This window comes from Barbus barbus, assembly GCF_936440315.1.
Source record: "Barbus barbus genome assembly, chromosome: 2".
In the NCBI taxonomy this organism is placed as follows: domain Eukaryota; kingdom Metazoa; phylum Chordata; class Actinopteri; order Cypriniformes; family Cyprinidae; genus Barbus; species Barbus barbus.
In genome coordinates, this window is record NC_136730.1 from 7,780,124 (window position 1) to 7,804,430 (window position 24,307).

Genomic DNA, 24,307 nt, shown 5'->3' on the forward strand with positions numbered 1-24,307 from the left:
ACTAACCTTACCCATATCCCTCCTCAATAACAGCAAAAGTGTTTTGAAATACAATATGACCACAATAAGTACATTGTACTTGTGTTTTGATGTAAGTACATAGTAGTTAAGGCCACCTAATATAAAGTGTGACCGAAATTTTAACCAAAGTATGTTATCGACTTTTAATTAAGACTCTAAAGAATCATATCAACTTGTGGAAAATGGGCATACAATGACCCCTTTAAAGGCTTCCCGAGGTATCAGTGCCAACCATTAACACTGAGTCAAAACATCAAAATGAATAGCAGATGTAATTAATTCATTCATCACCATTGTGCCCTTGAGCAAACCACATAACCCCAGGTTGCTCCAGAAGTTTGTCGTTCTATGCTGAAGTATGGCACAAATATAGCTGTTTCTCATGTTTCGTCCATTAATGATACATCATCAGTCATTACCTTGAGTCAGTCACAGGTCTGTCAGGCACTGGCTGGAAGAAGTCTCTATAAAAACACAGCCTCGCGATTGGCCACCCTGTAAGTCAATCACTCTTTTTTGACAGCGTTCATGTCCTCCTGTCTGAATTTGTGCTCCTCCCAGGGACGTGTCCAACAGCAAACCTCTTTTCCACAGCTGCGCAAACACAAATAATAATAAAAAAAACATCAGCACAACTTTTTTTCATTAATTGACTTATAAAAAAGAAACCGTGCCAAAAGTCAGCCTTCACAAAATACAGTGCAGTAGCCTCTAACCTCAATGGATATTTTGGACTTTGGGTTCCTGCTATAAAAGATGGCCTTGGTGTTGAATTCAGGACTTCCATCTTTTTTGAAAATTTTTGTCCTCACAGACTCTTCCTCACAACGGATGACAGCATATACATCAGGAGCTGATATATACACATACAGAAGGAAAGATGAAAATTAAAAGCATAATCAGCTGAAACAAATAAAATACTTGTCTGCTAACAGTGAAAGCAGGACTGATCCAGTTTTTGACTGATCCAAAGCTGTCACTTACAGGCAGTGTTGGGGAAAGTTACTTTTAAAAGTAATACATTACAATATTGCGTTACTCAAACAATATCGGTCACATGACATAAACCAGGGTCATCAAACTTGATCCTGGAGGGCCGGTGACCTGCAGAGTTTAGCTCCAACTTGCCTCAGCACACCTGCCTGGAAGTTTCAAATATACCTTGTAAGACCTTGATTAGCTTTTTTTTTATTAGTTTCAGGTGTGTTTGATTAGGATTGGGGCTAAACTCTGCAGGACACCGGCCCTCCAGGACCGAACTAACCCTGACATAAGGTGAGTTCGACTTGAACCACGGCTACAGACGGCGGTCAATGAGAGTAGCTGCTTGCAGTCGGGGGTGGAGTTGAAAACGGAGCCGTCAAGCCGGACACTTTCTGCTCCCGTTAGTGATGGTCGTGCGGTGTTTGCATACTCTATCACAGATGAAGTGAATAAAATGCAATATTTGACAAATACACTGACATTTCAGAAACATTTTCATGTGCAAGAGAAACACTTTTTATATACTGCTTAATACAGTGCCATGTGTTCAAGAATAAAGCTCAACATGACCATATACTATTTAAATACAAATAAAGTGGGGGTATATATGCTTTTATCAGTGTTTTATGATAAATGTGACTCGATATAATATTGCGACTACAGTAAAAAAGCTTTTACTGTTCTAAAAAAAAGAGTTGTGTGGCCATTATTGGAATTGAAAAGGTTAGAATAAACCAGAAACACGTGATTGTTGTCATGCGGTGAATCTGGCCAATCATGAAACAGCTGTGTCGTCATAACAGTCACGTGGCATTGGCGCTGTCTCAAGTCGGACCAAATTTCTAACCGCCATGCACTACTTCAAGTCAGAATTTGATCGATCTGCACAGCGCTGCTTTAAGTCGAACGCACCTATAAACTAACCAACGAAAACCAAGACACATGACTAGGACAACCAATCAGAACATGACACACAGACAAGAGTACCACATGGTAGGTTCACATGACAGGAACATGAAACAAGACATGAATAAAAGACATGAAAACAATGAACAAGAAACAAAACTCAAACCCCATGTTACATCTACGTTACTTTTGCAATACTTTTTAAATCTAGGAAGGGCTTGCTTGTTTGGTTTTAATAAAAGAGTTATATTTTTGGCAAACGTAAAAGCCCGTTCACACTAAAAGTGAAATGAATAAGCCTCAGGCTGAAGGAAAAGTACATTCACATCTGTACAGTAGAATGCAGAAGAAGAAAGTTCAGCACACTTCAGCAATAAAAAACCTAAAGCACAAATGTTTATCTAGAGTAATTTTTTGCTGGATAATCGAAGGTCAGTGGTAAAGACATTGGTTAATAAAATGGGATTCAATACATAAAGGATATTTGTGTTAACATTTAGTTACTGTATATTCTGAGTTGCATTTTATGGTTATTTATTTATTTTGAGAAATACTGAATCTGTAATTGAATATGATTCAATTCATATAACCAATTGAATGTAAAGGTTAATAAGACCATAGTCATGCTTGCTGGTCATTTAAGTATTACAATAATGTTTAGTGGTGACTTTTAACCTGTTTGTTTGGGATGGCTGAGGCCAGAGGCTTTGAGCAGATGGACTGTCGTTACAGCGCTGGGCTCAGGAAAACAACATGGCCACAATGAAGGAGCAGGTAGCTCTTCTTTCAACTCCCTGAAGATGGTAGATAAATTGAGGAGGAGGAGAAAACCAAAAAATAAAAGAATAAAACAGGATGAATTTTGAAGACACTTCCTTAAATCAGTCACCTTAGTAAACATTCAACATTAAAAATAACTGCATTCAACTGTAAGTATCTAGAACTAGATCTACATCTTGATTACTGTTCAGTTTGTTGCTTATTTGAATGCAAAGCAGAGCAGATTAGCCTAATCTTTTGTGCCTACCTGAGGCGCACATGTGCGTGTGAGAAAAAACGCAGAAGGAACCGACCAGTGGCACCAGGCTGGAAAGTAGTGGGGAGGATGACGTAGCTTCCAGGGCCAAGAGTCACGCGCAGAGTAACGCTACGGGAGTCCATATACACAGAGCTAGCAGCCTGCTCACATAAACATTGTACACGACAAACACGATTCACCTCCACCTAAAGGGAGTATAAATAGAGGGATAGAAAGAAGAAATATTGATGAGGACCAAATAAATGCAAATGTAGGCTAGAATCTAATGATTTACTGTGATTTAGTTTCAATTATATAACAGTTGATGTTATAAAACATTGATCAAATCTTATTGGGTTATTGGGTTAACCAAGAATGCTGATACAGTCCAACAGCACTGTGACTTTTCACTGTTTGTATCACTCCATTTGTGTTTGCATGCTACAGACTGTCGGTCTGTGCAGGATACATTGACAACAAGTGATTAGTTCATCGACAAATGAACTAATCACTCAAGCAATTAATTCCAAAACACTCATTCACCAAATATTTAAATGTAAATTACTCAATATTAAATTTTGTTTATTTAACTCATGTATGAAAACAATATCATATTCACAGCCAAATAAATATCAGCTGATTTTCGGAGCAAGACCACTGTTGCTTGCGTGATATTGCATAGAACTTATAAATAAACCACCCCCACAGCCCACATAAATTAAACAGCCTCAGTCAAAATCTGACAATGTATAAAAATGTAGATGACATTTAGTCAGCCACTTACCCTTAGAACCTCAAAGCCGATTGGTAAGTTCTCCCCACTTCCCTCCCTCCTTTTCATCCTCCTGTCCTCCTGTTGCAAACAAATCAACACCTCTGCCCCATCTCCAACCAGTTCAAAAAGGAACTAAGAAGGAGATAGAGAGAGAAATTATGGACACACATCTGAATGTAAAATTAGGGAACATATGATTAAGAGAGCTAGAGAGAAATTAGCAGGCTGAATTTTTCTAAAGGATTTTGACCTAACCTTAACCTAACCATATAATTCATGCTTCAATTTCATTTTGGAAATTCCCAGAGTGATTTACCTGTGGGTTGTATAGAAATGTGTCTCTGTGATTGATACATCCTCCACATCGACTTCTTCTGTCAATTTGCCTCTCCCATCTCATCTCCATGCCTTCTGCCTGTTTTTTCACATGCTCCCTTCTCCCCTTAAGTTGCTTTGGTTTTACTTCTTTCTTTTTCTGTTTTTGTCCTTGGATTTGTCCCTCTTTCTGGCTTTCACTCAGTCTTTGTTCCTTTTTGTCTCGTCTTTGAGCTGGCCTTTGTTTGGACCATTGGGGCCCGGTTGAAGGCCGCTGGTTCTTGGTGTTTAGATGACAAGAAGATGAGGGAGGAGGTTGCATCCCAGATGCATAGGTCCAGGCGCCCTGGCAGCACACCTCCCTCCAGTGGGTCTGTGGCCAGAGGAGGGATTTTTCTGCCAACCTGCAAACCACCATGTCTGTGAAGTAATGGCAGAAGTCCTCAAACTTCATCCTAAGGAATATTATCAATTTACAATACTGGGTTAAAACATGCTTCTCAAAAGAATTATGTCCATATACTCCATTTTTTTCCAAATACACATTTGTGGCACTGAAAATTTAGATTAATTTACATTACCAAAACTCTCCAACATCTTGGACAACAAGGCCCATCTTCTCCCGTTCTCTGCGGCTTAGCTGCTGCCACTGAGGAGACCTGAAAAGGGAACCAGTGTAAACAATGTTATGAGCATTACATTTCGAACACTTTCCATGTCATAGTTTGTCCCTGTTATCAACTTGACAAAGTCTCTCTCAAAGAACACACTACAGATTTTCTACCTCAATTGAAGAGGGTTAACCAATGTTACACTAGTTTTTCAGATGAGATCCTGATTTGCTTTTTACTTGATTTACTTAATTTACTTACTAGAATATCTCTTTCATCTTACTAGAATGTCTCTTTCACCAAGTACTGCACATTGACTAGAGCCAGTGTCAAAGAACAACACAAGAAAAGGCCTGGGCCTGGGAATCAAATTATTCAATAATACAAATATAAATCCAAATCTCCAGGTCTCATTTATAGGGACATTAACATACACACTACAGAGCGACTTCCTTAATTGACCCTTCAGGGAGTTTGACTGACATGCCATCTGACCAATGATAACACTGAACCTGGTTTATAGCTTGATCTTTAACTCCTTAAATTATTTTCTTACTGGAACATCTCTATTCAAGTATAGAATCTTAAGGGAATCAGACAAAAGCCCAGAAATCGAAGGCAAATCTGTGCTCGTTCACCGAAGTGATAGTCACGCAGTGTGAATTTTCAAAGACGCAATCTGAGAGAATTGATTCAAAATCCTGCTATGTGAAATGAGTCCTGAGTCTGACTGAAAAATACATCAGTGATGACCTACAGCCAACGAGAGAGCAAGATACAGGGCAGCGGGAAGTTCGGGGAGGAGTTATATGAAAAGTAGTTTGTGGAACAGAGTTGTCTGCGATTCTTCCTATTGTAAAGTCATGCAGTGTGTAAACTCCTGTCGTCGATCCATCGTGCAATGTGAATACAGCAGCAACTGAATGCAAGCCTATAGCTGTACAGTGTGAAGACAATGTTGATCCGACAGCTTTGAAAATCGTACAGTTTGAACTCAGTATTAAGTCTTTTATGTTAGTCTTTGATCTCATTTCTACTAACATGTTTCTTAGATCCTAAAACCATGCTCTAGGTGAGGCTCGAACTCACAACCTCAGCATTACTCTGCTTTGTACTATCTTATAAGTAGGCCTACCGTGCGCTAACCTCTTTCCCAACTGTAATGTCTCTATTCAAGTATAGAATCTCACATAAATGGTCATTTAGTCTACGTTAGCCCTAAATTTGTTTTCCAACTTATGAATCTTAAAGGGGTCATAGATTACAATTTCATCTTTTTAACTTTAGTGTGTAATGTGGCTTTGAGCATAAACAACATCTGCAAAGGGAGAAATGTAACCCTGGACCACAAAACCAGTCATAATTAGCACGGGTATATTTGTAGCAATAGCCAACAATACATTGTATGGGTCAAAATTATAAATTTTTCTTTTATGCCAAAAATAATTAGGATATTAAGTAAAGATCACGTTCCATTAAGATATTTTGTAAATGTCCTACTGTAAATATATCAAAACTTAATTTTTGATTAGTAATATGCATTGCTAAGAACTTCATTTGGAGAATTTTAAAGGCAATTTTCTCAATATTTAGATTTTTCTGCACCCTCATATTCCAGATATTAAAATAGTTGTATATCGACCAAATATTGTCCTATCCAAACAAACCATATATCAGCTAGTGAGCAGGCATGGAGTAGGTTATGTTTTGAGCGAGCTCCGCTAAATTATTAAGTTAATTATAATTTTGGGCATTTTACATTTTGAAATTGGCATTAAAACATTCTGTTTTGGAATCTCAACTTTTTTTCTCTTTACTGCGGTACATAAATGGCTAAAAGTCTGTGACAATACACCTACACGGGGAAGTATAATGCGAGTAGGCCTGGCGCCTCGTGCAGCAATTAGAAATCGCCAGAAAGACAAACTGAAATGGTGGATATGAAAGCAGAGATCTTGTCGCTGTTGAAAAATTATATCCCCACGCTGCTCAGGGCTGAATTGAAGACTGTTCTTGTGGACGAATTTAATAACATGAGGTCAGAATTACACGTGTCAAAATGGAGGTCGTTGGCAAAATCGCACTGTTACGCTCGGATTTGGAATCTATGAAAAAGACAGTGAGCGATATGGAACACGGACTATCTGCGTGTTTGGATGATGTGACATCATTACAAGGATCTGTGAGCAAACTCGAAACGGCTGTTATGGCTTTGCAGGAGAAATGCACTGATATGGAGGGGAGGATGAGGATGGTTTGAGGTTCGAGCTCTCCAGACTCGGTCTCAAAGCTGCTAAAAGAAGTCCTAGGCATGGATAGGGAAGTGCTCGTGGATAGATCACACCGCGGCCTCCAGCCAAGGCAGCCTAGTGCTAAACTAAAAGTAATTGTGATCAAAGTGCATTATTGCAAGGACTGTGTCGAGATTCTCCGCCAAGCTAGGGAGGCCGGACCCCTTCAATTGAAAGGATCCACAATTCTCATAATTCCAGACTAATCTCCCAGCGTGGCTCATGCACGATCCGCGTTTAATGATGTTCAGAAGTTGCTTCGTGGTTGAGACGGAGTGCGCTACTGTATCTTCCATCCAGCGAAACTTAGGATCACTTACAAATGGCAACAAAATGAGTTTTGCAACCCGATGAAAGCCATGGCATTTGTGAAGAGAAATGCTGAATAGCAGACACTAAAGTTTTTGAGGACAGAATACGCATACTTGACGTTTGACAGGCAATGCTGCATATATGAAGATTATACACACTTAAGGCCAATTCACAGCGCACAGACAAATGCCAACAAACTCCAACAAACAAGTTGGCTCAAGTTGGCTGTTGGATTTAGAATCTTATGAAAAATGTTCACACTGCATCAACAAACACTGACCAACTCTATATCTACAATCATGTTCAGTCGGGTGAAAACAAACTCCAACCGACGCCAACAGGGGTAACACACTGATCCAACAAACTCCAACAGACTAATTTGTTAGAGCTTGTTGGCATTTGTCTGTGCGGTGTGAATTGTCCTTTAAGGTGTGTTACGTAGGACAGAATTTTTATTTATTTACTTTTTTTTTTTTTTTTTATTAATTATTTTTTTTGTCTTTCACAATTGGTGAGTAGACGACTTTGTTTAAAATGTAAAGGTGTATGACATGATGTTGCAGGAAGTCAAATTTAGTTGTTTCTATATACACATTTATGTTTCTGTCATTTCTTTTTCTTTCACAATTGTAAGATGATCAGATTGCCTTTAAGTCAGATATTGAAACAAGCTTATACTCTCTTTATTTTTGTTTGATTTAGGAGCGTCTGCTACACTGTGATTTCTCCGTAACAAACATTTAAATGTGTGGATACCTTTTCAGTGGGTTAGGGGGTCACTCTGTGCTGTTAAGTGATGGGGGTGGGTTTTAACTGCACCAAATTTATATTTTACATTTCACTTAACTTGGCTTTTTTTCTGTTAAGTTGGAAGAGGGATTACTATTATACTTTCACTTTCAGAATGATTCATAAAACCAATAGGTCAGCAGGCTGCAATATAAATTTTGCCTAACCCTAACCCATATCTGATGTCTGGCGATTTCGTAATCCTGGATCTAAAAGTTATTATTTTTTCTCACCTGTTCATCAGACATATTCGCGTATAGACTTTTATTTTTTCCTAGATAAGAATCTTCTCCCTTTGATTACTTATTATTGTGCTATTGTTAGTTCAGACCATGCCCCTTTATTAATGACTATGTGTATACCAGTTACATACGACAGATATTGTCCCTGGCGTTTAAATACTTAGTTGCTTTCAGATGAAACATTTGTTAACTCTATATCTTCTAAGATGAAAATATTTCTCGAACATAATCAAACACCGGAAATGCCTTTCCCTTTTGAGGGAACTTCGAACTGCATTCTCTAGGGGCCGCTATGGGGAACACCGTCAGTGTGACCCGTGTCTGAAGCATACATACAAAAACACCATATGGAAAAGCTCTGCTCTAGTCTGTCTCTTTTTTCGAGAAAGGAGGGGCAGCCTTCTGCCTCCCGCGGTTCAGGACCCGCCGTTGCTGAGGCACAGAGGAGAATGGGCTCGTGGGGCTCGCAGGCGGATCTCGCCGATGAGTTAGAGAGGGGGCTTTCCTTCTCGCACTCGTCAGTCGTGAACGAGGGCGAGCCGCTGGATGACGACGCGATCTCACTGACATCATCTGACACAGCAGCTAGTGCTCTGCTGGATTCTGCCCAGGAAGAGCAGGAGATGTCTGTGGGCGAAGAAGTTGAAACTGAGCCCTCTCAATCCTCCTGCCCTACGTATGATGAGCTGTTGGAGGTTGTGGAACGTGCCACAGCGAGGCTTGACTTGCCGTGGAAGTGGGCCAGAATGGTGGCGCCGTGGGGTCATCTCGATGAGCGTTATCTCTCTGGCCATAGCCCCCCAGCTCGAGTGAGCCTTCCATTCTTTCCTTATCTCCATACAGAGGTTGAGAGGGAGTGAAAAATGCCGTTTTCCTCTCGCATTCATAGATTCCAGCATACTAGTTATGCTAATATTGAGGGGATGCGTGAAAGTGGATGTCAGCAGATAGGGCTCTAAGGGCGAGACATCCTCTCTCAAGGCTCCTTCCATGCCATCTAAGCCCCTTCAGGATACATCTTGCTTAAATAGCAGAGCATATGCAGCAGCAGGTCAGGCTGTCGCTTCGTTGCACACTATGGCGGTGCTTCAGGCATACCAGGCTGATCTGCTCAAAGACTTGGATAAAGGTCAGGGCTTGTCACCTGATGAGGTTGCTGAGCTGCGCCGCACCACAGATTTGGCTCTCCATGCCACTAAGCAAGCCGCCTCTGCTATGGGCAGGTCTATGGCGGCCATGGTGTTAACGGGGAGACATCTGTGGGTGAACCTGGGAGATATTGGGAAGAAAGAGAAGGGCTTTCTTCTCAATGCTCCAGTTTCGCCTTCCGAGCTGGTGGTCGGTGGTCGAGAAGTTTAGGGAGGCGAAGGCGCGCTCAGCAGCCTTCAAAACCTTAATTTCAAGGAGGTCCAGGTCTGAGCCCGAACAACGCAGGGGTCCTGGCCCATCTTGGTCTGAGGGTCAGAGATGGGCGCAGAAGGCTAGTGTCACGACTCATGCCCCTCCCCCACCTGCGGGTAGGGCTAGAGGGTGGCGCGGCTCAAAGAGAGGTAGGCAAGACCTGAGGGAGGTGATCCAGTCGAGACGTTCTCAACGCTCTCGTCCAGACCAGAGTAAAGTTTGAAAATCTACTCCCTTCCCTCAGGGGGCCTGTACATCTGCCCTCATCTTCCCCTCTCTAATTCCCCTGTAACCACTGTTAACTCCACCTGACCGAGGTAAGGTGAGAACCTCCTGCGCTCAAATTGCAGTCTCTATGCTAGACCTATGATGTTTTGGTTAGGTTCTATGTTTCATAGAAACTACCTTACTGATGGTCCGGACCCGAGGCCTCTTCGGACTTTGCCTCGGGACTGTTCTTATGCACGGGAACCATGAATGGGTGAGTACGATCCATTTCTATCAGTTCGCTGGTACGTTGTGTTTTAAAAAAACCTAAACTACTAGCCATTCTTTGCAGTATTTCTGGGACCTGTCGTTTGTGTCCCTACACAACTCCCTAGAATGGTAGGTTTACAATCCATGTTATGGTGAGTGCACACACTAGTCTCTGTGCACTTTCTGAAATCCACGTTGTAGTAAGATCGCACATCAAGTGTTTTGCGTTCTTTCTAAAAACCTGTATGGTAGGGGTTAGGTGCTGCGGCTTCATGCCCTTTCTTTGAGTTGGCCAGGCCCCGGTTTCGTCTTGGGCCCCACTCTACCTATTTCTCCCAATGTTTCTGGGCTTGAACAGAGGGGTGCCTCTGAGGGTCTGTTGAGACCATTCCCTCAGCGAGCTTGTGCAGAGCAAGCAGTAGCCCCTGGGTGACAGGCCAGGACCTAGCTATTATCCTAGGCACTTGGCCATATCCCCTTGAAGGAATCTTTTTCTATGATTCTAAGCCTTGGAGCTCTACCCTGGGTCCGGGATTCCCGGCCCTTAACAGGTAAGTTTTAGGGTATGCAGCTCGGGTCTTTGGCCATAGGGGATAATGTTACTGACAGCCGTCTAACCGTCCCAGGGGCAACTCTCTAAGCTTTGGTAGAGTTGGTAATTATTGCTCGCCTTTGTGCTCGGCATGCACTCCCCTCAGCATGGCAGCGTGGGTATATCGTCTCTCATAATTTTTTGATAAAATTAATATACCTTCAATTGATAGTGAGACTGCAGCTGAACTTGAAACCCCTTTTTCAGCTGAAGAAATAAATGCCTCAATAATGTCAATGCAAATTGCAAAGTCACCTGGTCCTGATGGGTTTGCGACCGAGTTCTATAAAAAATGTAAGAATTAATTATCTCCACTATTATCAAACGTATTTAAGGAATCTTTTTCTTCTGGCACACTGCCTCCTACTATGCGACAAGCAGTCATATCACTTATTTTTAAGAAAGACAAAGATCCTCTTGACTGTGGCTCTTATCGCCCTATCTCCCCCCTCAATGTGGACAGTAAAATCCTGGTTAAAATGTTAGCTCGTAGGTTAGAAAAATAATATCCAACCTTCAATAATATCCAACGACCAAACTGGATTTATTAAAAATAGACAATTGTTCTTTAATATACGTCAGCTCTTAAATATTCTTTACGATCCCACTCCATCTAGTGTTTCTGAGGTATTACTATCACTCGATGCGGAGAAAGCATTTGGGTGGGTGGAGTGGAGTGGGACTTCCTTTTGGATAATTTGGGTTTGGTTCAAAATTTAGACATTGGATTAAAGTTCTTTATACTTCACCAGTAGCAGCACTACATACAAATAATAATTTATCTGCTTTTTTTTCTCTACAACATGGTACAAGACAGGGTTGTCCTTTGTCTCCTCTTTTGTTTGCATTGGTAATTGCACCGCTAGCTGTGGCTTTATGTGAGAGGAGTACCATTAAAGGAATACACAGAGAACATAAAAATAACAAATAACAAAATAAACATAAAATTTCTCTCTATGCAGACGATATGATTGTGTACTTGTCTCATCAGATGGCTTTGACCTGTAATGTCTGTACAATGTAGTGATGCAGTTAGACAGATTATATTTATATGTACAAATCATACAAATATCCCATTGCGAAACATTTTTAGCATAGGCCTACTTACATTGTAAAGAAATTAAAGTTCCATCTTTGATTGCTGAAAGACTTTCTGATGCATTTCACTTACAGCCAATAAAATTTCCAGTAGCATTTCCACATTTGTGGCATCATATGCGGGGCACTTTAGACTCACAGCCGGTGCTCCCTGTGCCATATCTTTGCCAAAACTGGCCCAAATATGTTTTAGGATACGTAACTGGGCCACATTTGTGCCATCATATGGAGGCCACTTTAAGCTCATAGCCACATTAGCCAATGCTCACCATCCCATATCTTTGCCAAAACTGGCCCAGATACGGTTTTGGATAACTGGGCCACATTTGTGCCATCGTATGCGGGCCACTTTAGACTCACAGCCATATTAGCTAGTGCTCCCTGTGCCATAACTTTTCCAAAACTGACCCAGATATGGTTTTTGGATAACTACATTTGGTTTACACCCTGATTAGCCTTTGTCGATAGTGCCACATTTTTGCCAAAGGTTGGCAAAACATTTGGTTGGCACTATTTGGGCCATAGTTACTATTTAGCACATGGGCCACTTTAGGGTCATATTCAGATTACACATTGCCGTAAATACCACATCTTTGCCTACAGAGGTTCACATGTGATTTGATATATTTGGGCAATTTTTGTTATTTTACATGTGGGCCACTTCAGGCGTACATCCATTTTGTACGGGCCATAAGAAGGCCATCAGTGCCGTATCATTGCCTTAAGTTGCCCACATCCGCATGCTATCTGGGTATTATCCATCCAACTCCCAATCCACACACTCACACACACACACACACACACACCACCGCAAGGAGTCCAGATTACAGACACAAGTATGCAGAAGTGTCACGCACCTATTTATTTTGAGGTGGCACCAGAGGAAGTTCCAACTCACTTGGCAACATGGTTGAGATTAGACATGACCTAATGCGGAAAACTTTTTATCAACTTAGTAGTTTATTATGCAAGTAATTATAAGACAGTAAGGCCTATTGGGCTTGTTTAACGTGAAGGGAAACTCAGGTGCAGATCTAATCATAGCGTATCTATTTTTTGTTTTTAATTAACCAAGCAAACTAACTAAACCTGACAGCCAGTGATCATTACTCTTTTTCTTTGTATGGACAAGATTGATTTTGACATTTTTCTCAACTGAAGTTTGTAATGTGTGACTTGACAGGACTGACAACATTTTTGCATTTTGAATGTGACTTCTAACACACAATTTAGACAAACACCAAACATAAATGTATAATTAGATTTTAAATACATATAATTGGAAGTTGCATTTAAAATCCACTTGGCTCAAATATGACACTTCTGTATTTACACACACTGAACAATGACTATTAAGCCATTTTTACAATTTCAAACTTCCATTTCAATTAGCCAGTGTAAAGTGCAACATCCAAACCAGGGGCCTCATTTATAAAGTGTAATTTATAATTTGATATTAGAGTGTGCGTACCCTTAAATCCACGCCAGCGCTCATATTTATAAAGACGGTCTTTGGCGTGGAAAAGTGCTTAGTGTCACGTCAGTGTCTGAGCAGACGTACGCACTTTTTATTGTCGGAGCATTACAGGTTTTTTAAAATGTAAGCTGTTCTTGCAGATCACTGTTCTAAATTATGATGATTGGTGATATTTTATATGCTAATGACATTAATTAGGAGTCGTTTAGAAGGCAGAGAGCTGAAACCATTCAATTGCGTGCAAGTTCAAAATCATTTGCAATTCATAGATTTCACAACTGAAAGAGACGCGTACGTGCATTTTCTGTTCGTACATTCATTCTATGAATCAAACGTATGCATATTCGAGATATGATTGAAAGATCAAATTTAGGATGGTTTCTGCACAACATTTTATAAATGAAGGCCCTGAAGTGGCCCTCATCTGCTTTATAATATATGTGGCATATTTGCCATGTCAAATGCGGAACAAGTTAGGCTCACAGCCACATTAGCCAGTGCTCACTGTGCCATATCTTTGCCAAAACTGGCCCAGATACTGTTTAGGATAACTGGGCCACATTTGTGCCATCATATGTGGGCCATTTTAGACTCACAGCCACATTAGCCAGTGCTCCCTGTGCCATATCTTTGCCAAAACTGGCCCAAAAAGGTTTTAGGATAACTGGGCCACATCAGTGGCATCATATAAGGGCCACTTTAAAGGGATCCTATTATGCTCTTTTACAAAGTCTTGATTTTGTTCGCATTATTTTTCACATAATTTACATTATTATAATACCTTTCTCCCGAGCCTGTCACAAAGGCTTGATTAGCTCCGGGTTTGATGAAGGTCCGCCTTCCGAAATACGAAATGTGTTGTGACTGGTTAGCTGTCCCAGCGCGTTGTGATTGGCAAACAGCTTAGACAACGTTTCAGTACTGCCCCGCCCCTTGCCAAAGCAGCAAGTTCCGTCTGCTCCGGTATAGATAAGGATGGCATCAATATTGCCATATCAGTTTGAGCCGGATTCAGACCCCGAGAATATTGAACAAGAGGATTGCGCAGAACCTTTGCACGCATGCATATTGTGGTAACGTTATTGTTGTTGTTGTTTTTGGCTAAATCACATTTTAGATAGGATGTCAACAACCGCTTAAAAATAACCCCCAGACAGCAACAAGTGTCGGCCCAGTGTCGGCCGGATCTGGGCCAAAACTATGTTGCTGTCTGGGACTGCATTTACTATGTACAGATAAGTGCAACGGTAATATGTATTGAGTTTATTGTTCTTTAATTCTAACATTATAACATGAATTGCAGTGAAACTGTTATACAGTTGAATTTATTTATACCATAGTCCAGTGGCACTATTTGGGCCATATTTACAAGCACGTGGGCCACTTTAGGGTCACATTCCGATTATCCGTGAATACCACATCTTTGCCTACAGAGGTCCATATGTGATTCGCATTTTTGCTATTTTACATGTGGGCCACTTCAGGCTTACATCCATTTTGTACGGGCCATAAGAAGGCCATCAGTGCTGTATCATTGCCTTAAGTGGCCCACATCCGCATGCTATCTGGGTATTATCCATCCAACTCCCAGTCCACACACTCACACACACACACACCACCGCAAGGAGTCCAGATTACAGACACAAGTATGCAGAAGTGTCACGCACCTATTTATTTTGAGGTGGCACCAGAGGCAGTTCCAACTCACTTGACAACGTGGTTGAGATTAGACATGACCTAATGTGTACGGGTCCCGGGTCCTCCGTGAAGACCTCTAGCACAACCTCAGAATTGCTCTGCTTTGTACTGCTATATAAGTACCGCGCACTAACCGATTGCGCCACTGGAGCTGTAAACTCAAAGATGTAAACACCATAAGGAAAGCCAACTCCAAATGTTCATTTACAGAAATGGTCTATGCAGCTTGAATACATAAATTCCAACTTCCATGTCAATTGGAAGATTAGCACCTTTGCTAATACAGAGTGTCAGCCTCAACTGAAGATGCACAGCCAAAACTACACCTTTCTTTCTGCTTTGCACTTCGAACTCTTTTGGAATGACTTTTGGAATGACTTTTGAATCGTGAAACAATGCTCCAGGTGAGGCTCGAACACACAACCTTGGCATCACTTTGCCTTATAAGTACTACACTCTGACTGACTGCACCATCGGAGCTGCAAAGACAAAGATGTATTACTAAACACTAGTTCCATTACAGAAAAGGAATATGGACCTTAAATACACAATTTTCAACATCTCAACTTTCTATATTTAATGATGTTTTATTAACAAAGTTCGGGAGGAGCACGCTCAGATAATTAACTTATTTAACACGAGAGGAGAACAATCAGTAATCAACCCAGTTAACAAGATAAGAGGAGTGTATATATACACAGCAGACTTCAGTTCACTGGCAGTTTTCCAGCATCCCTCCGCCACCCCTTCTCCGCACTTACAACTATTACTTTCCTATCCTGTAGGGGGGGGGGGGGGTACTCTGGGTTCGGGCCAAAATTCTGAGCTCGGAGCCCTCCCCTCGGACAGCACGCCAAATACACATAAACTTTATTCTATTTATTATATGTAAGTGTGAACTCGTGAAACTGTATATTTCCCACTTTAACATCTTCCTAAAACCATGCTCTGTGCTTCATATAGTAAGTACCATTGTTACGCCCCATCTAGGGAAGAAGTGCAACAAGAAAAGACTAGCATGAAATAAAAGATTTAACAAAAATATATTTATTGGGAGTTTAAATTCAGGAGCCGACAAGGCCAAAATAAACAAAATGTTCTGGTTTTTAAACCTCCACCTTGCCTAACCAAAATAAAATGAAATAAAATACAATTCACTAACTTCCTAACACCAAAACAGAGAACAAAATATTCACAAACAAAAGAAAAATGGCATCAGACTCCCTACTATCCCAATTTAGTATTTACAATATTAAAAAATCTATTTACAAAGCCAAGCAAAAACCAGGTTTAAAGGGCAATCCAAAAATCAGTGTCAAACAGGCAAATGGGTCAAATAAACCAGTACATATTTGACACAACACTTGCAACCAGACACAAAACAAACAAAGCAAACAGTACTCACAACTCTCTAAATACAACCTCTCACAAAAACTCTGCACTATACAAAACTAACTGCTCAGTTCACAAGATGGCAAAACAATGCTCCTGAGGAAGTGATGTCGTGACTTTTAAAGTTCCGTAGACCAATCAGGAGACAGGAACAATCAGCCTGCAGGAGCCAATCGGATGACTTTCCCTAGGGGGAGCAGAAACATAAACAGCCCCAACACAGCAGAGAAAACAGAATAACCACAGGGTTGTAACACCATGCACTGAACAATTGCACCACTGGAGCTGTTGTTCCAAAGACAGCTGAATACACAAGCCCCAACTTCCAAGTCTCACTCATTGGAACATTAGCAGATATACTATGAAGAGTCCACCTCAATTAAAGATTGTCAGCCAATATTAGCCTGGTCTTTAACTCAAGACCTTGAATTCTTTTTATCTTAGAATCTAAGGCGAACAATGTGTCTGATTTAATTTAACGTATATGTGTCTGATTTAATTTCTATTAGCATGTTCTCTGGGGGAAGTTGTGGCCTAATGGTTAGAGAGTCAGACTCGTAATCCAAAGGTTGCGGGTTCGAGTCTCAGGCCGGCAGGAATTGTAGGTGGGGGGGAGTGAATGTCCAGCGCTCTCTCCACCCTCAATACCACGACTGAGGTGCCCTTGAGCAAGGCACCGAACCCCCAATTGCTCCCCGGGCGCTGCAGCATAAAATGGCTGCCCACTGCTCCGGGTGTGTGTTCACGGTGTGTGTGTGTTCACTGCTGTGTGTGTGCACGTTGGATGGGTTAAATGCAGAGCACGAATTCCGAGTATGGGTCACCATACTTGGCTGAATGTCACTTCACTTCACTCTTGCTTCCTAAGACCATGCTCCAGGTGAAGCTTGAACTCTGCTCTAACCGATTGCGCCACTGGAGTTGCTGTCCCAAAGATGCTTTAATGCACAAGTCCCAACTTCCAAATATCCCTCATTGGAACATTAGCAGATACACTACAAAGTGTCCACCTGAAATAAAGATTGCCAGTCAGTCAATCTTAGTATAATCTGTAACTTCAGACACTGAAATATATTTTTAATGGAATGCCTCTATTTAAGTATAGAATCTAAGAGGAATGGTGCCGTTTACATCTTTATGTTAGTTTTCAATCTTGTTTCTCGCATCCTGAACTGTGCTCCAGGTGAGGCTTGAACTCACAACCTCGGCATTGCTCTGCTTTGTACTGCCTTAACCGCATGCAAACTGATTACACCACTGGAGCTGTTGGGGGGCATACCTGGGGGTAAGGACAAACGAGGCAAGAGAAAAGGAGACGGAAGGATGAGGAGAGACGAGAGAGGGGAGAGAGGGAAAAAAAAAGAAAAATTCGGTCCGGTTCCCGGACACACTGCTGCTTGGTCCTCAACCAGCTGAGAGGCTCTCACTCGCGGTGCCATGCGATGGTACTGAACATCTTTGGTGGACAGCCCGACGCTCCTCCGCCTCCTGGCGGACGGCGATGGCTCCTCCGGTCGAGGGCAGCCGGCAGCGAGTCCTCCGTTCCCTGCTCCTCCCCAACATGGCGGGTGGCAGCAGGCTACGGCCTCCTGGCGAACGGCGTCGACTCCTCCGCTCCCTATCGGATGGCAGCCACCCCTCCTTGACCCCTGAGCACGGTAGCGAGCCTTAGGTCCCACCTGTTCTTCTATCGCTCCAGCACCGCGATCCCCCTCAGCAGCGATGGCTCTCTGACAGCGTATCCCTCCTTCCTCCCGGGTTTCGGCACCAATGTAACACAGTTCGTAGATCGGGAAGAAGGAGGCGGGAACCGGCAAACATTTAAACAAGTTTGATAATAAAAATAAACAAACACAAAAGTAAAGCGGCAGCCCCTCGCGTACGACTTCCGCACACAAAATAAAGTCCAGGCCTGGTCCTCTCTCGTCTTGCACTGTCGTCACTCCTCCTTTTATCCTTCCGGAGCTCCTCCGTGGGACTCGAGACCGGTGAGTGGTGCAGGTGTCGCTCATTATCATTAACTCCCCCGCCCCACTTGTCACAATAACATAAAATTACAAACAAATGTCATAACTTATTAAAACATTTATTATAGATATTGTTTTCATATAATTGTATATCGTTTTATTTTACAGCATTAGGCCTATATGTTTAACTATGACTATGTTAAGATTCATATTAATATGCCAATAAAAATACTGCAGACTTTCTCCAGGTCTTACCACTTTATTAAAATTAAGCAAAACAAAACGATAAATGTATGCTTTCAAAGACCGTCAAGTATTTGCAAGAGCAAGTTTAAAGCTTACGGTCTTCCTTACACCGGCCGCCCGCAGCGTATTCTGGGATTTGTAAAATGCTTGATTCTCTCAAGTCTGCACTCAATGCTTCCTTGATATCAAGAACACATCCAGGAACTTTCATGCGTCCTCTGTATTTGCGTTCTTGAGAATTGGAACTGAACTTTGACGGCTGATGATGACGTAGAACGAGAACACAAGGAAGCAACTGAAGAACGCATACTGAGAAACAGCCATTATTTAGCTTGTTCAGGTGTATTTGATTAGGGTTGGATCTAAACTCTGCCACAGCCATATCACCCTGCAGCCCAAGACCGGTTGCCCACTGAAGCTAAGCAGGGTTGAGCCTGGTCAGTACCTGGATGGAAGACCTCCGGTGAAAACTAGGCTGCTGTTGGAAGAGGTGTTAGTGAGGCCAGCAGGGGGTGCTCACCCTGTGGTCTGTGTGGGTCCTAACGACCCGGTATAGTGACGGGGACACTATACTGTAAAAAGCACCGTCTTTCGGATGAGACGTTAAACCGAGGTCCTGACTCTCTGTGGTCATTAAAAATCCCATGGCACTTCTCGTAAAGAGTAGGGGTGTAACCCCGGTGTCCTGGCCAAATTCCCTCTACTGGCCCTTGTCTATCATGGCCTCCTAGTAATCCCCATACACTTGATTGGCTCAATGACTCTCTCTCCTCTCCACCTGTAGTTGGTGTGTGGTGAGCGCACTGGCGCCGTTGTACTGTGGCTGCCGTCGCATCATTCAAGTGGATGCTGCACACTGGTGGTGGTTGAGGAGAGACCCCCCTCCCACATGATTGTAAAGCGCTTTGGGTGTACAGCAATACACAATAAAGCGCTATATAAATGCATCATTCATTCATTCATTAGGGTTGGATCTAAACTCTGCAGGACAGTGGCCCTCCAGGACCGAAGTGCTAAAACTCTTTTCAAATTAGCTTTTCACTTCAAACTCTTTTCCAACTGGAATGACTTTTGAATCGTAAAACCATGCTCAAACTCGTGAGGCTCAAACTCACAACCTCAGCATTGCTCTACTTGGCACAGCCTTATAAGTACCACACTATACAATTACACCATTGGAGCTGTGATGGCAATTAGCAAAGATGCATTACCAAACACTATAGGAAAAGCGATCTCAAGGTGTTCCATTACAGAAATGGAATATTGAGCTTAAATACACAAGTTTCAACTTCCAACTTCACATTGTTGGAAGATCAGCACCTACAGAGTGTCCACCTCATTTGAAGATGGCCAGCAAATATTAGACCTGATTTTTATGTTAATCCTTGATTTACTGAAATGTCTCTATCCTACTATACAGTCTAACATGAAAGAAGACCCACTAGAACAACTATATATTTTCTGTATTCACCAATATATTTTCCACAAATCATGTTCCAGGTGAGGCTCAACGCACAACCTTGGCATTGCTCTTCTTTGTACTGTACCATGCAACAATAGATTGCAGCACTGTTTACAGAGCACCATGGAAAGTGCCAAGAACTCAATTAAATTGTTTAATTGTGGTGTCTGCTAACCATGATTATTAATTGATTTTGTGCTTCTGAGAGAGATAGGTAGCCATTAACTCACCCCAGACTCCACGCTCCTGTCCAGTCTGCTGTGCCCCAAGGGTTCCTCATCCGGACCATATGCAAACGAGTTGCGTTACACATGCCATTTCGGGTCTCTAACATACAAAGTTTTTTGAATGCAGTTACACCATATGCATGACCCTTTATCAGTCCACAGTCCAGAACTGATTCTACCTGCTCTCCCTCTGCTGGCTGCAAAACAAAGAGAGACAAAATGTGTACAAAAGAAACAGGTAAAAATCATATATGTGTGAATTATTACAATCAGGACACACAGAGCAGTTATGTGGCATTGGTTTTAGTTAGTTGATTTGCAGGGAATTTACACTGTTAAAAAATAGAAGTTTTTGTTCATGTTTTCTGACCCGAATGGAACAGGTGATGAGCGCTTTATGGCTGTGTGCATGTGCTAGTGTCTGGAACAGAATTTTTCTCTGGTCAGCATGCTGGATCAGCTCCTCCTGGTTCAAACTCAATGGTTCAGAGACACCACCAGTAAAATCAACCAGGGCTTCAGCTGTATTACCTCCCTCTAAAGCCTCATAACACCCGTTTATCCTAAAAAGACAAAGAGACAGAGGCACATTTATTTATTTTTTTTAAATAAAAGAGCTTTAATTTATTGAAGCAATTCTCTCTTATGTGATAAGCATCTCACTTGGCATAAGCTTTCTCCAACAAAGCGCTCCAGAATTCCCGTGGAGTTGCAGAACGGCAGAAGAGCAGCGTTCCATCCTCGCTGACTGGTAAACGGTCATCGACCACGACATCTGTCCACTGGCCCAGACGCCAGAAATGGAAGTGAAAAATTCCAGCATACAGATCCGGGCGCTTTGGGTGCCACTCCTGTTCAGCATGGTCTGGGATCACCTGAATAAGAGACAATGAAAAAGTAAGGAGAAAGAGAGAAGAGGAGTGAAATCTTGATAAATGAGCAAACCCATATACACCACCATTCAAATGTATTGATATTAAATGTAATATGAGGTTGTAAGATTTTTTAATGTTGCTGCAATTATTTGATCAAAAATACAGTATAAGCCAGATATACTGAGAATATTATTTGTGAATAGCTCTTATTATATTTAAATGAGCTCTTCTACCATTTTAATATATTTTAAAATGTAATTTATTCCTGTGATGGGATTTATTTGTAACATTTTACATGTCTTAAATGTCACTTTTGATCAATTTAATGCATCATTGCTGAATAAAAGAACTTACATCTTTAAAAAAATAAAAATCATACACATACATACATACATATATTTTCTGACCTTCTTCCAGAGTGAGGATTCTGCTGCCAAACATGATGTGGCTGCCACCATCCAGCAGTTACCCAGACTGCCCTGGTGCAGATCTCTTGTGCTGATTCCATCCACAAATAGTCGAGGATCTTTACACAGTTCCTGGGTGTAAGACACAAGACCCTTAAATAATTATGTATGTGTATATGGTTACATCTACCCATTTCATTAAAGAAACATTTCAGAATAATAAATGTTTTTTTTGTTTGTTTTGTTGTTGCAAAAGTAGATAAGTAAAAAGCAGTATAAGTAATAAAAACAAATATTTTCAATTCAAACATACAAAACGTATAGTTCTGTAATGACATCATTTCTCTAATGTTAATTAACATGTTAATTAACGTTTTAATTCAATTTTCCTGACTTAAAAGACTTTGCTCAAGCTAGGAAAGTAGCACTCCAAATCAAAATGTGGCTTTTTGAATTTTCCTTAAAATTTTAGAGTATTGCTGCTTCAACTGTCTATTAGTTTTGTCTGCATATCACATATAAATGTAGCATAATATGTTGGTAATCTCCCTCATTTGAAGCCATACACACAACACATGCGCTCTTTGAAGAATCAGGTTACCGACGCCTTGCAGCCATCAGAAAGGCCTTTAATTAAACATATCTCTTATGCTGCTGACTGTGCAGCCACATTTAGAATCACAAGAGTCACCAGGATAGATCCACTCACTGAGAGGGTCAGAAACTACTGGCCTGTCACCAGATCATATGTACAGTAACATCAGACTGTACTGTACTCTTTTAAAGAAAGGAAATATTTTCTTTAAATATATCTTTCCTTTATTGTGGTGTTATACTTTTAGCAGCAACAAAATCTTTAAGGGCCATCTACATGATGATATACTCCTAAAAATTGACAAAAATAACTATTAACACATAAACACATTTCAAATGGAAAGCGACAGTTCACTGTCAGTTTCTCTTACCCTAGGTCTCTTCCACGTCAGTCCTGGAGGGGGCGTCCTTTTGTAGAACAGTGACTCAGCTGAAGGAGGAAAGAATGGGTCTTGGAACAGAGCCCCTCGCCTCAGACATGATCTCTTCAGCTTATGATAACACTGACCTTGGAACTTGCACACTTTCTCTGGCATACTGCAAAGGGGAGAAGCGGAAAGAAGCTGGGGAGAAGATGAGAGAAAAGGAAAATAAACAAGAAAGAAGAAAAGTTGGGGTCAAAGGAAGAGAAATATTACTATGCTAAGGGAGAAGTTGGGGAAAATTAATGTTTTAGAGTTAAATAGAATGCAGTAAAATATAAATTTTCTTATTGAGCAACCTGAGTTGAGAACATAATATAATTTATATATGCACACAAATATTAAAATAAGAAAGAATAATTAAATAAAAATAATGATGCCTGATAATGACATTGGACATGGTACAATTCACAGAATAGACAATAATCTACATCTGAGTTACATGAGATTAATTTAAAATCAAACCAGTGATTTTCAGTGATTATTCCAGTATATAATAAATAAAATCAAATATTAAAATAAAATAAAAATACCTAAGTACAAAAAGTTTTTTTTAATATTCTATTTCTGTTAAAGTGACACCTTTGTTCCACAGCAGTCACAGCCGGCAGAATCAGTAAACCACAATGTTAAGTGTCGTACTGTAACCTCAAGTTTAGCTTTAGTTTCAGGGATGATTGGGTAACGGTGTATTTGCAGACGGTGTAGTTTCCCTTGGCAATGGAGATGGGTTAGACATGCCCTGGAGAGGTTAATGTGTCAGGAGTCCCTTTGCATGTAAAAACATCAAAATAAAATACGTTTAGAGGGGTTTGAGATCACAGTTTAAAAGTGATTGGATATCTCATATTAAAGTCAAGAGTATATGTGTTTTTGTTTGCATCAGAGACAATGTGTGTATGTGGGAAGGGATATGATTTAGGGGACATGTTAGCTATTGGGGTTCTGGCAAGGGGCACGGGGAGGCTTGGGGCCAACTAAGTGTGCTGGTATATGAGCCACCTATGAGTGTTTGTAAGTGTGCGCTAGTGCTTGTGTATATGTGTGTGTAGTCTGGATCCAAGTTGTGTGCACATACTGGACAGGCTTGTCACAGGTTGTTCTGGTTAGTCCGATAACACTGATGCACTGCAATTTTCGAAATCTGTCACAGATCATCAGTTGGACTGAGATCAGGGATTTGACTGGCCCTTTGCTGAACATTCAGCTTTTTGTTCTCAAGCCATTTCCATGTAAATTTGAGTCTGCATTTGGTATCATTCTCCTGGTAAAATTTGCACCACTCATTCCCACTTCTATTAAACAAAATGCCTGATGTCTGGAGATTAGCCCCAGCAGCATCTATCCTGCATTACCATAGGTGTTTTTCTTTCTTTTTGAGGAGTGGGCAAGGCTTGACTTACACATATGTCTTTGAATTATGACTAAAAAGCAACTTGACCAGAAAATTCTTTGGACACATTTTCACCTCAGAACCAGAATAATTATGCTTGAAAGTGGAGTTGTCAGGAAATGGTAGTTATTTTAATGTTTCACATATGGAGACCAATTGTAAGGCAATTGAATCCTTGTTAGAGCAATTGTTTTTCATCTGTGTAACTTCTACAACAGGACTGAATCTTTTTGCCAACACCTTATTTCACAATAGCAGAAACAATGCCGCATTAAAATAAATGTTGTGTTTCAACTCTCAAATATTAAAATATCC

At 41.1% G+C, this 24,307-nt stretch overlaps 1 protein-coding gene across 1 annotated transcript; it reads right to left on the reverse strand.

Annotated features, from left to right (window-relative positions):
* Positions 1 to 450: 450 nt before the first annotated feature.
* On the reverse strand, positions 451 to 22,722 carry LOC306881762 (calpain-5-like; the record flags this gene model as incomplete). Its single annotated transcript, XM_079436027.1, has 12 exons — positions 22,549 to 22,722; positions 21,584 to 21,715; positions 20,965 to 21,176; positions 20,672 to 20,864; positions 20,305 to 20,498; positions 4,601 to 4,678; positions 4,021 to 4,474; positions 3,714 to 3,836; positions 2,939 to 3,135; positions 2,587 to 2,705; positions 738 to 874; positions 451 to 615 (listed from the first exon to the last, which is right to left on the reverse strand). The coding sequence occupies exons 1-12, from the start codon at positions 22,711 to 22,713 to the stop codon at positions 451 to 453; spliced, it is 2,169 nt and encodes a 722-aa protein (XP_079292153.1). The 5' UTR covers positions 22,714 to 22,722.
* Positions 22,723 to 24,307: the final 1,585 nt, after the last annotated feature.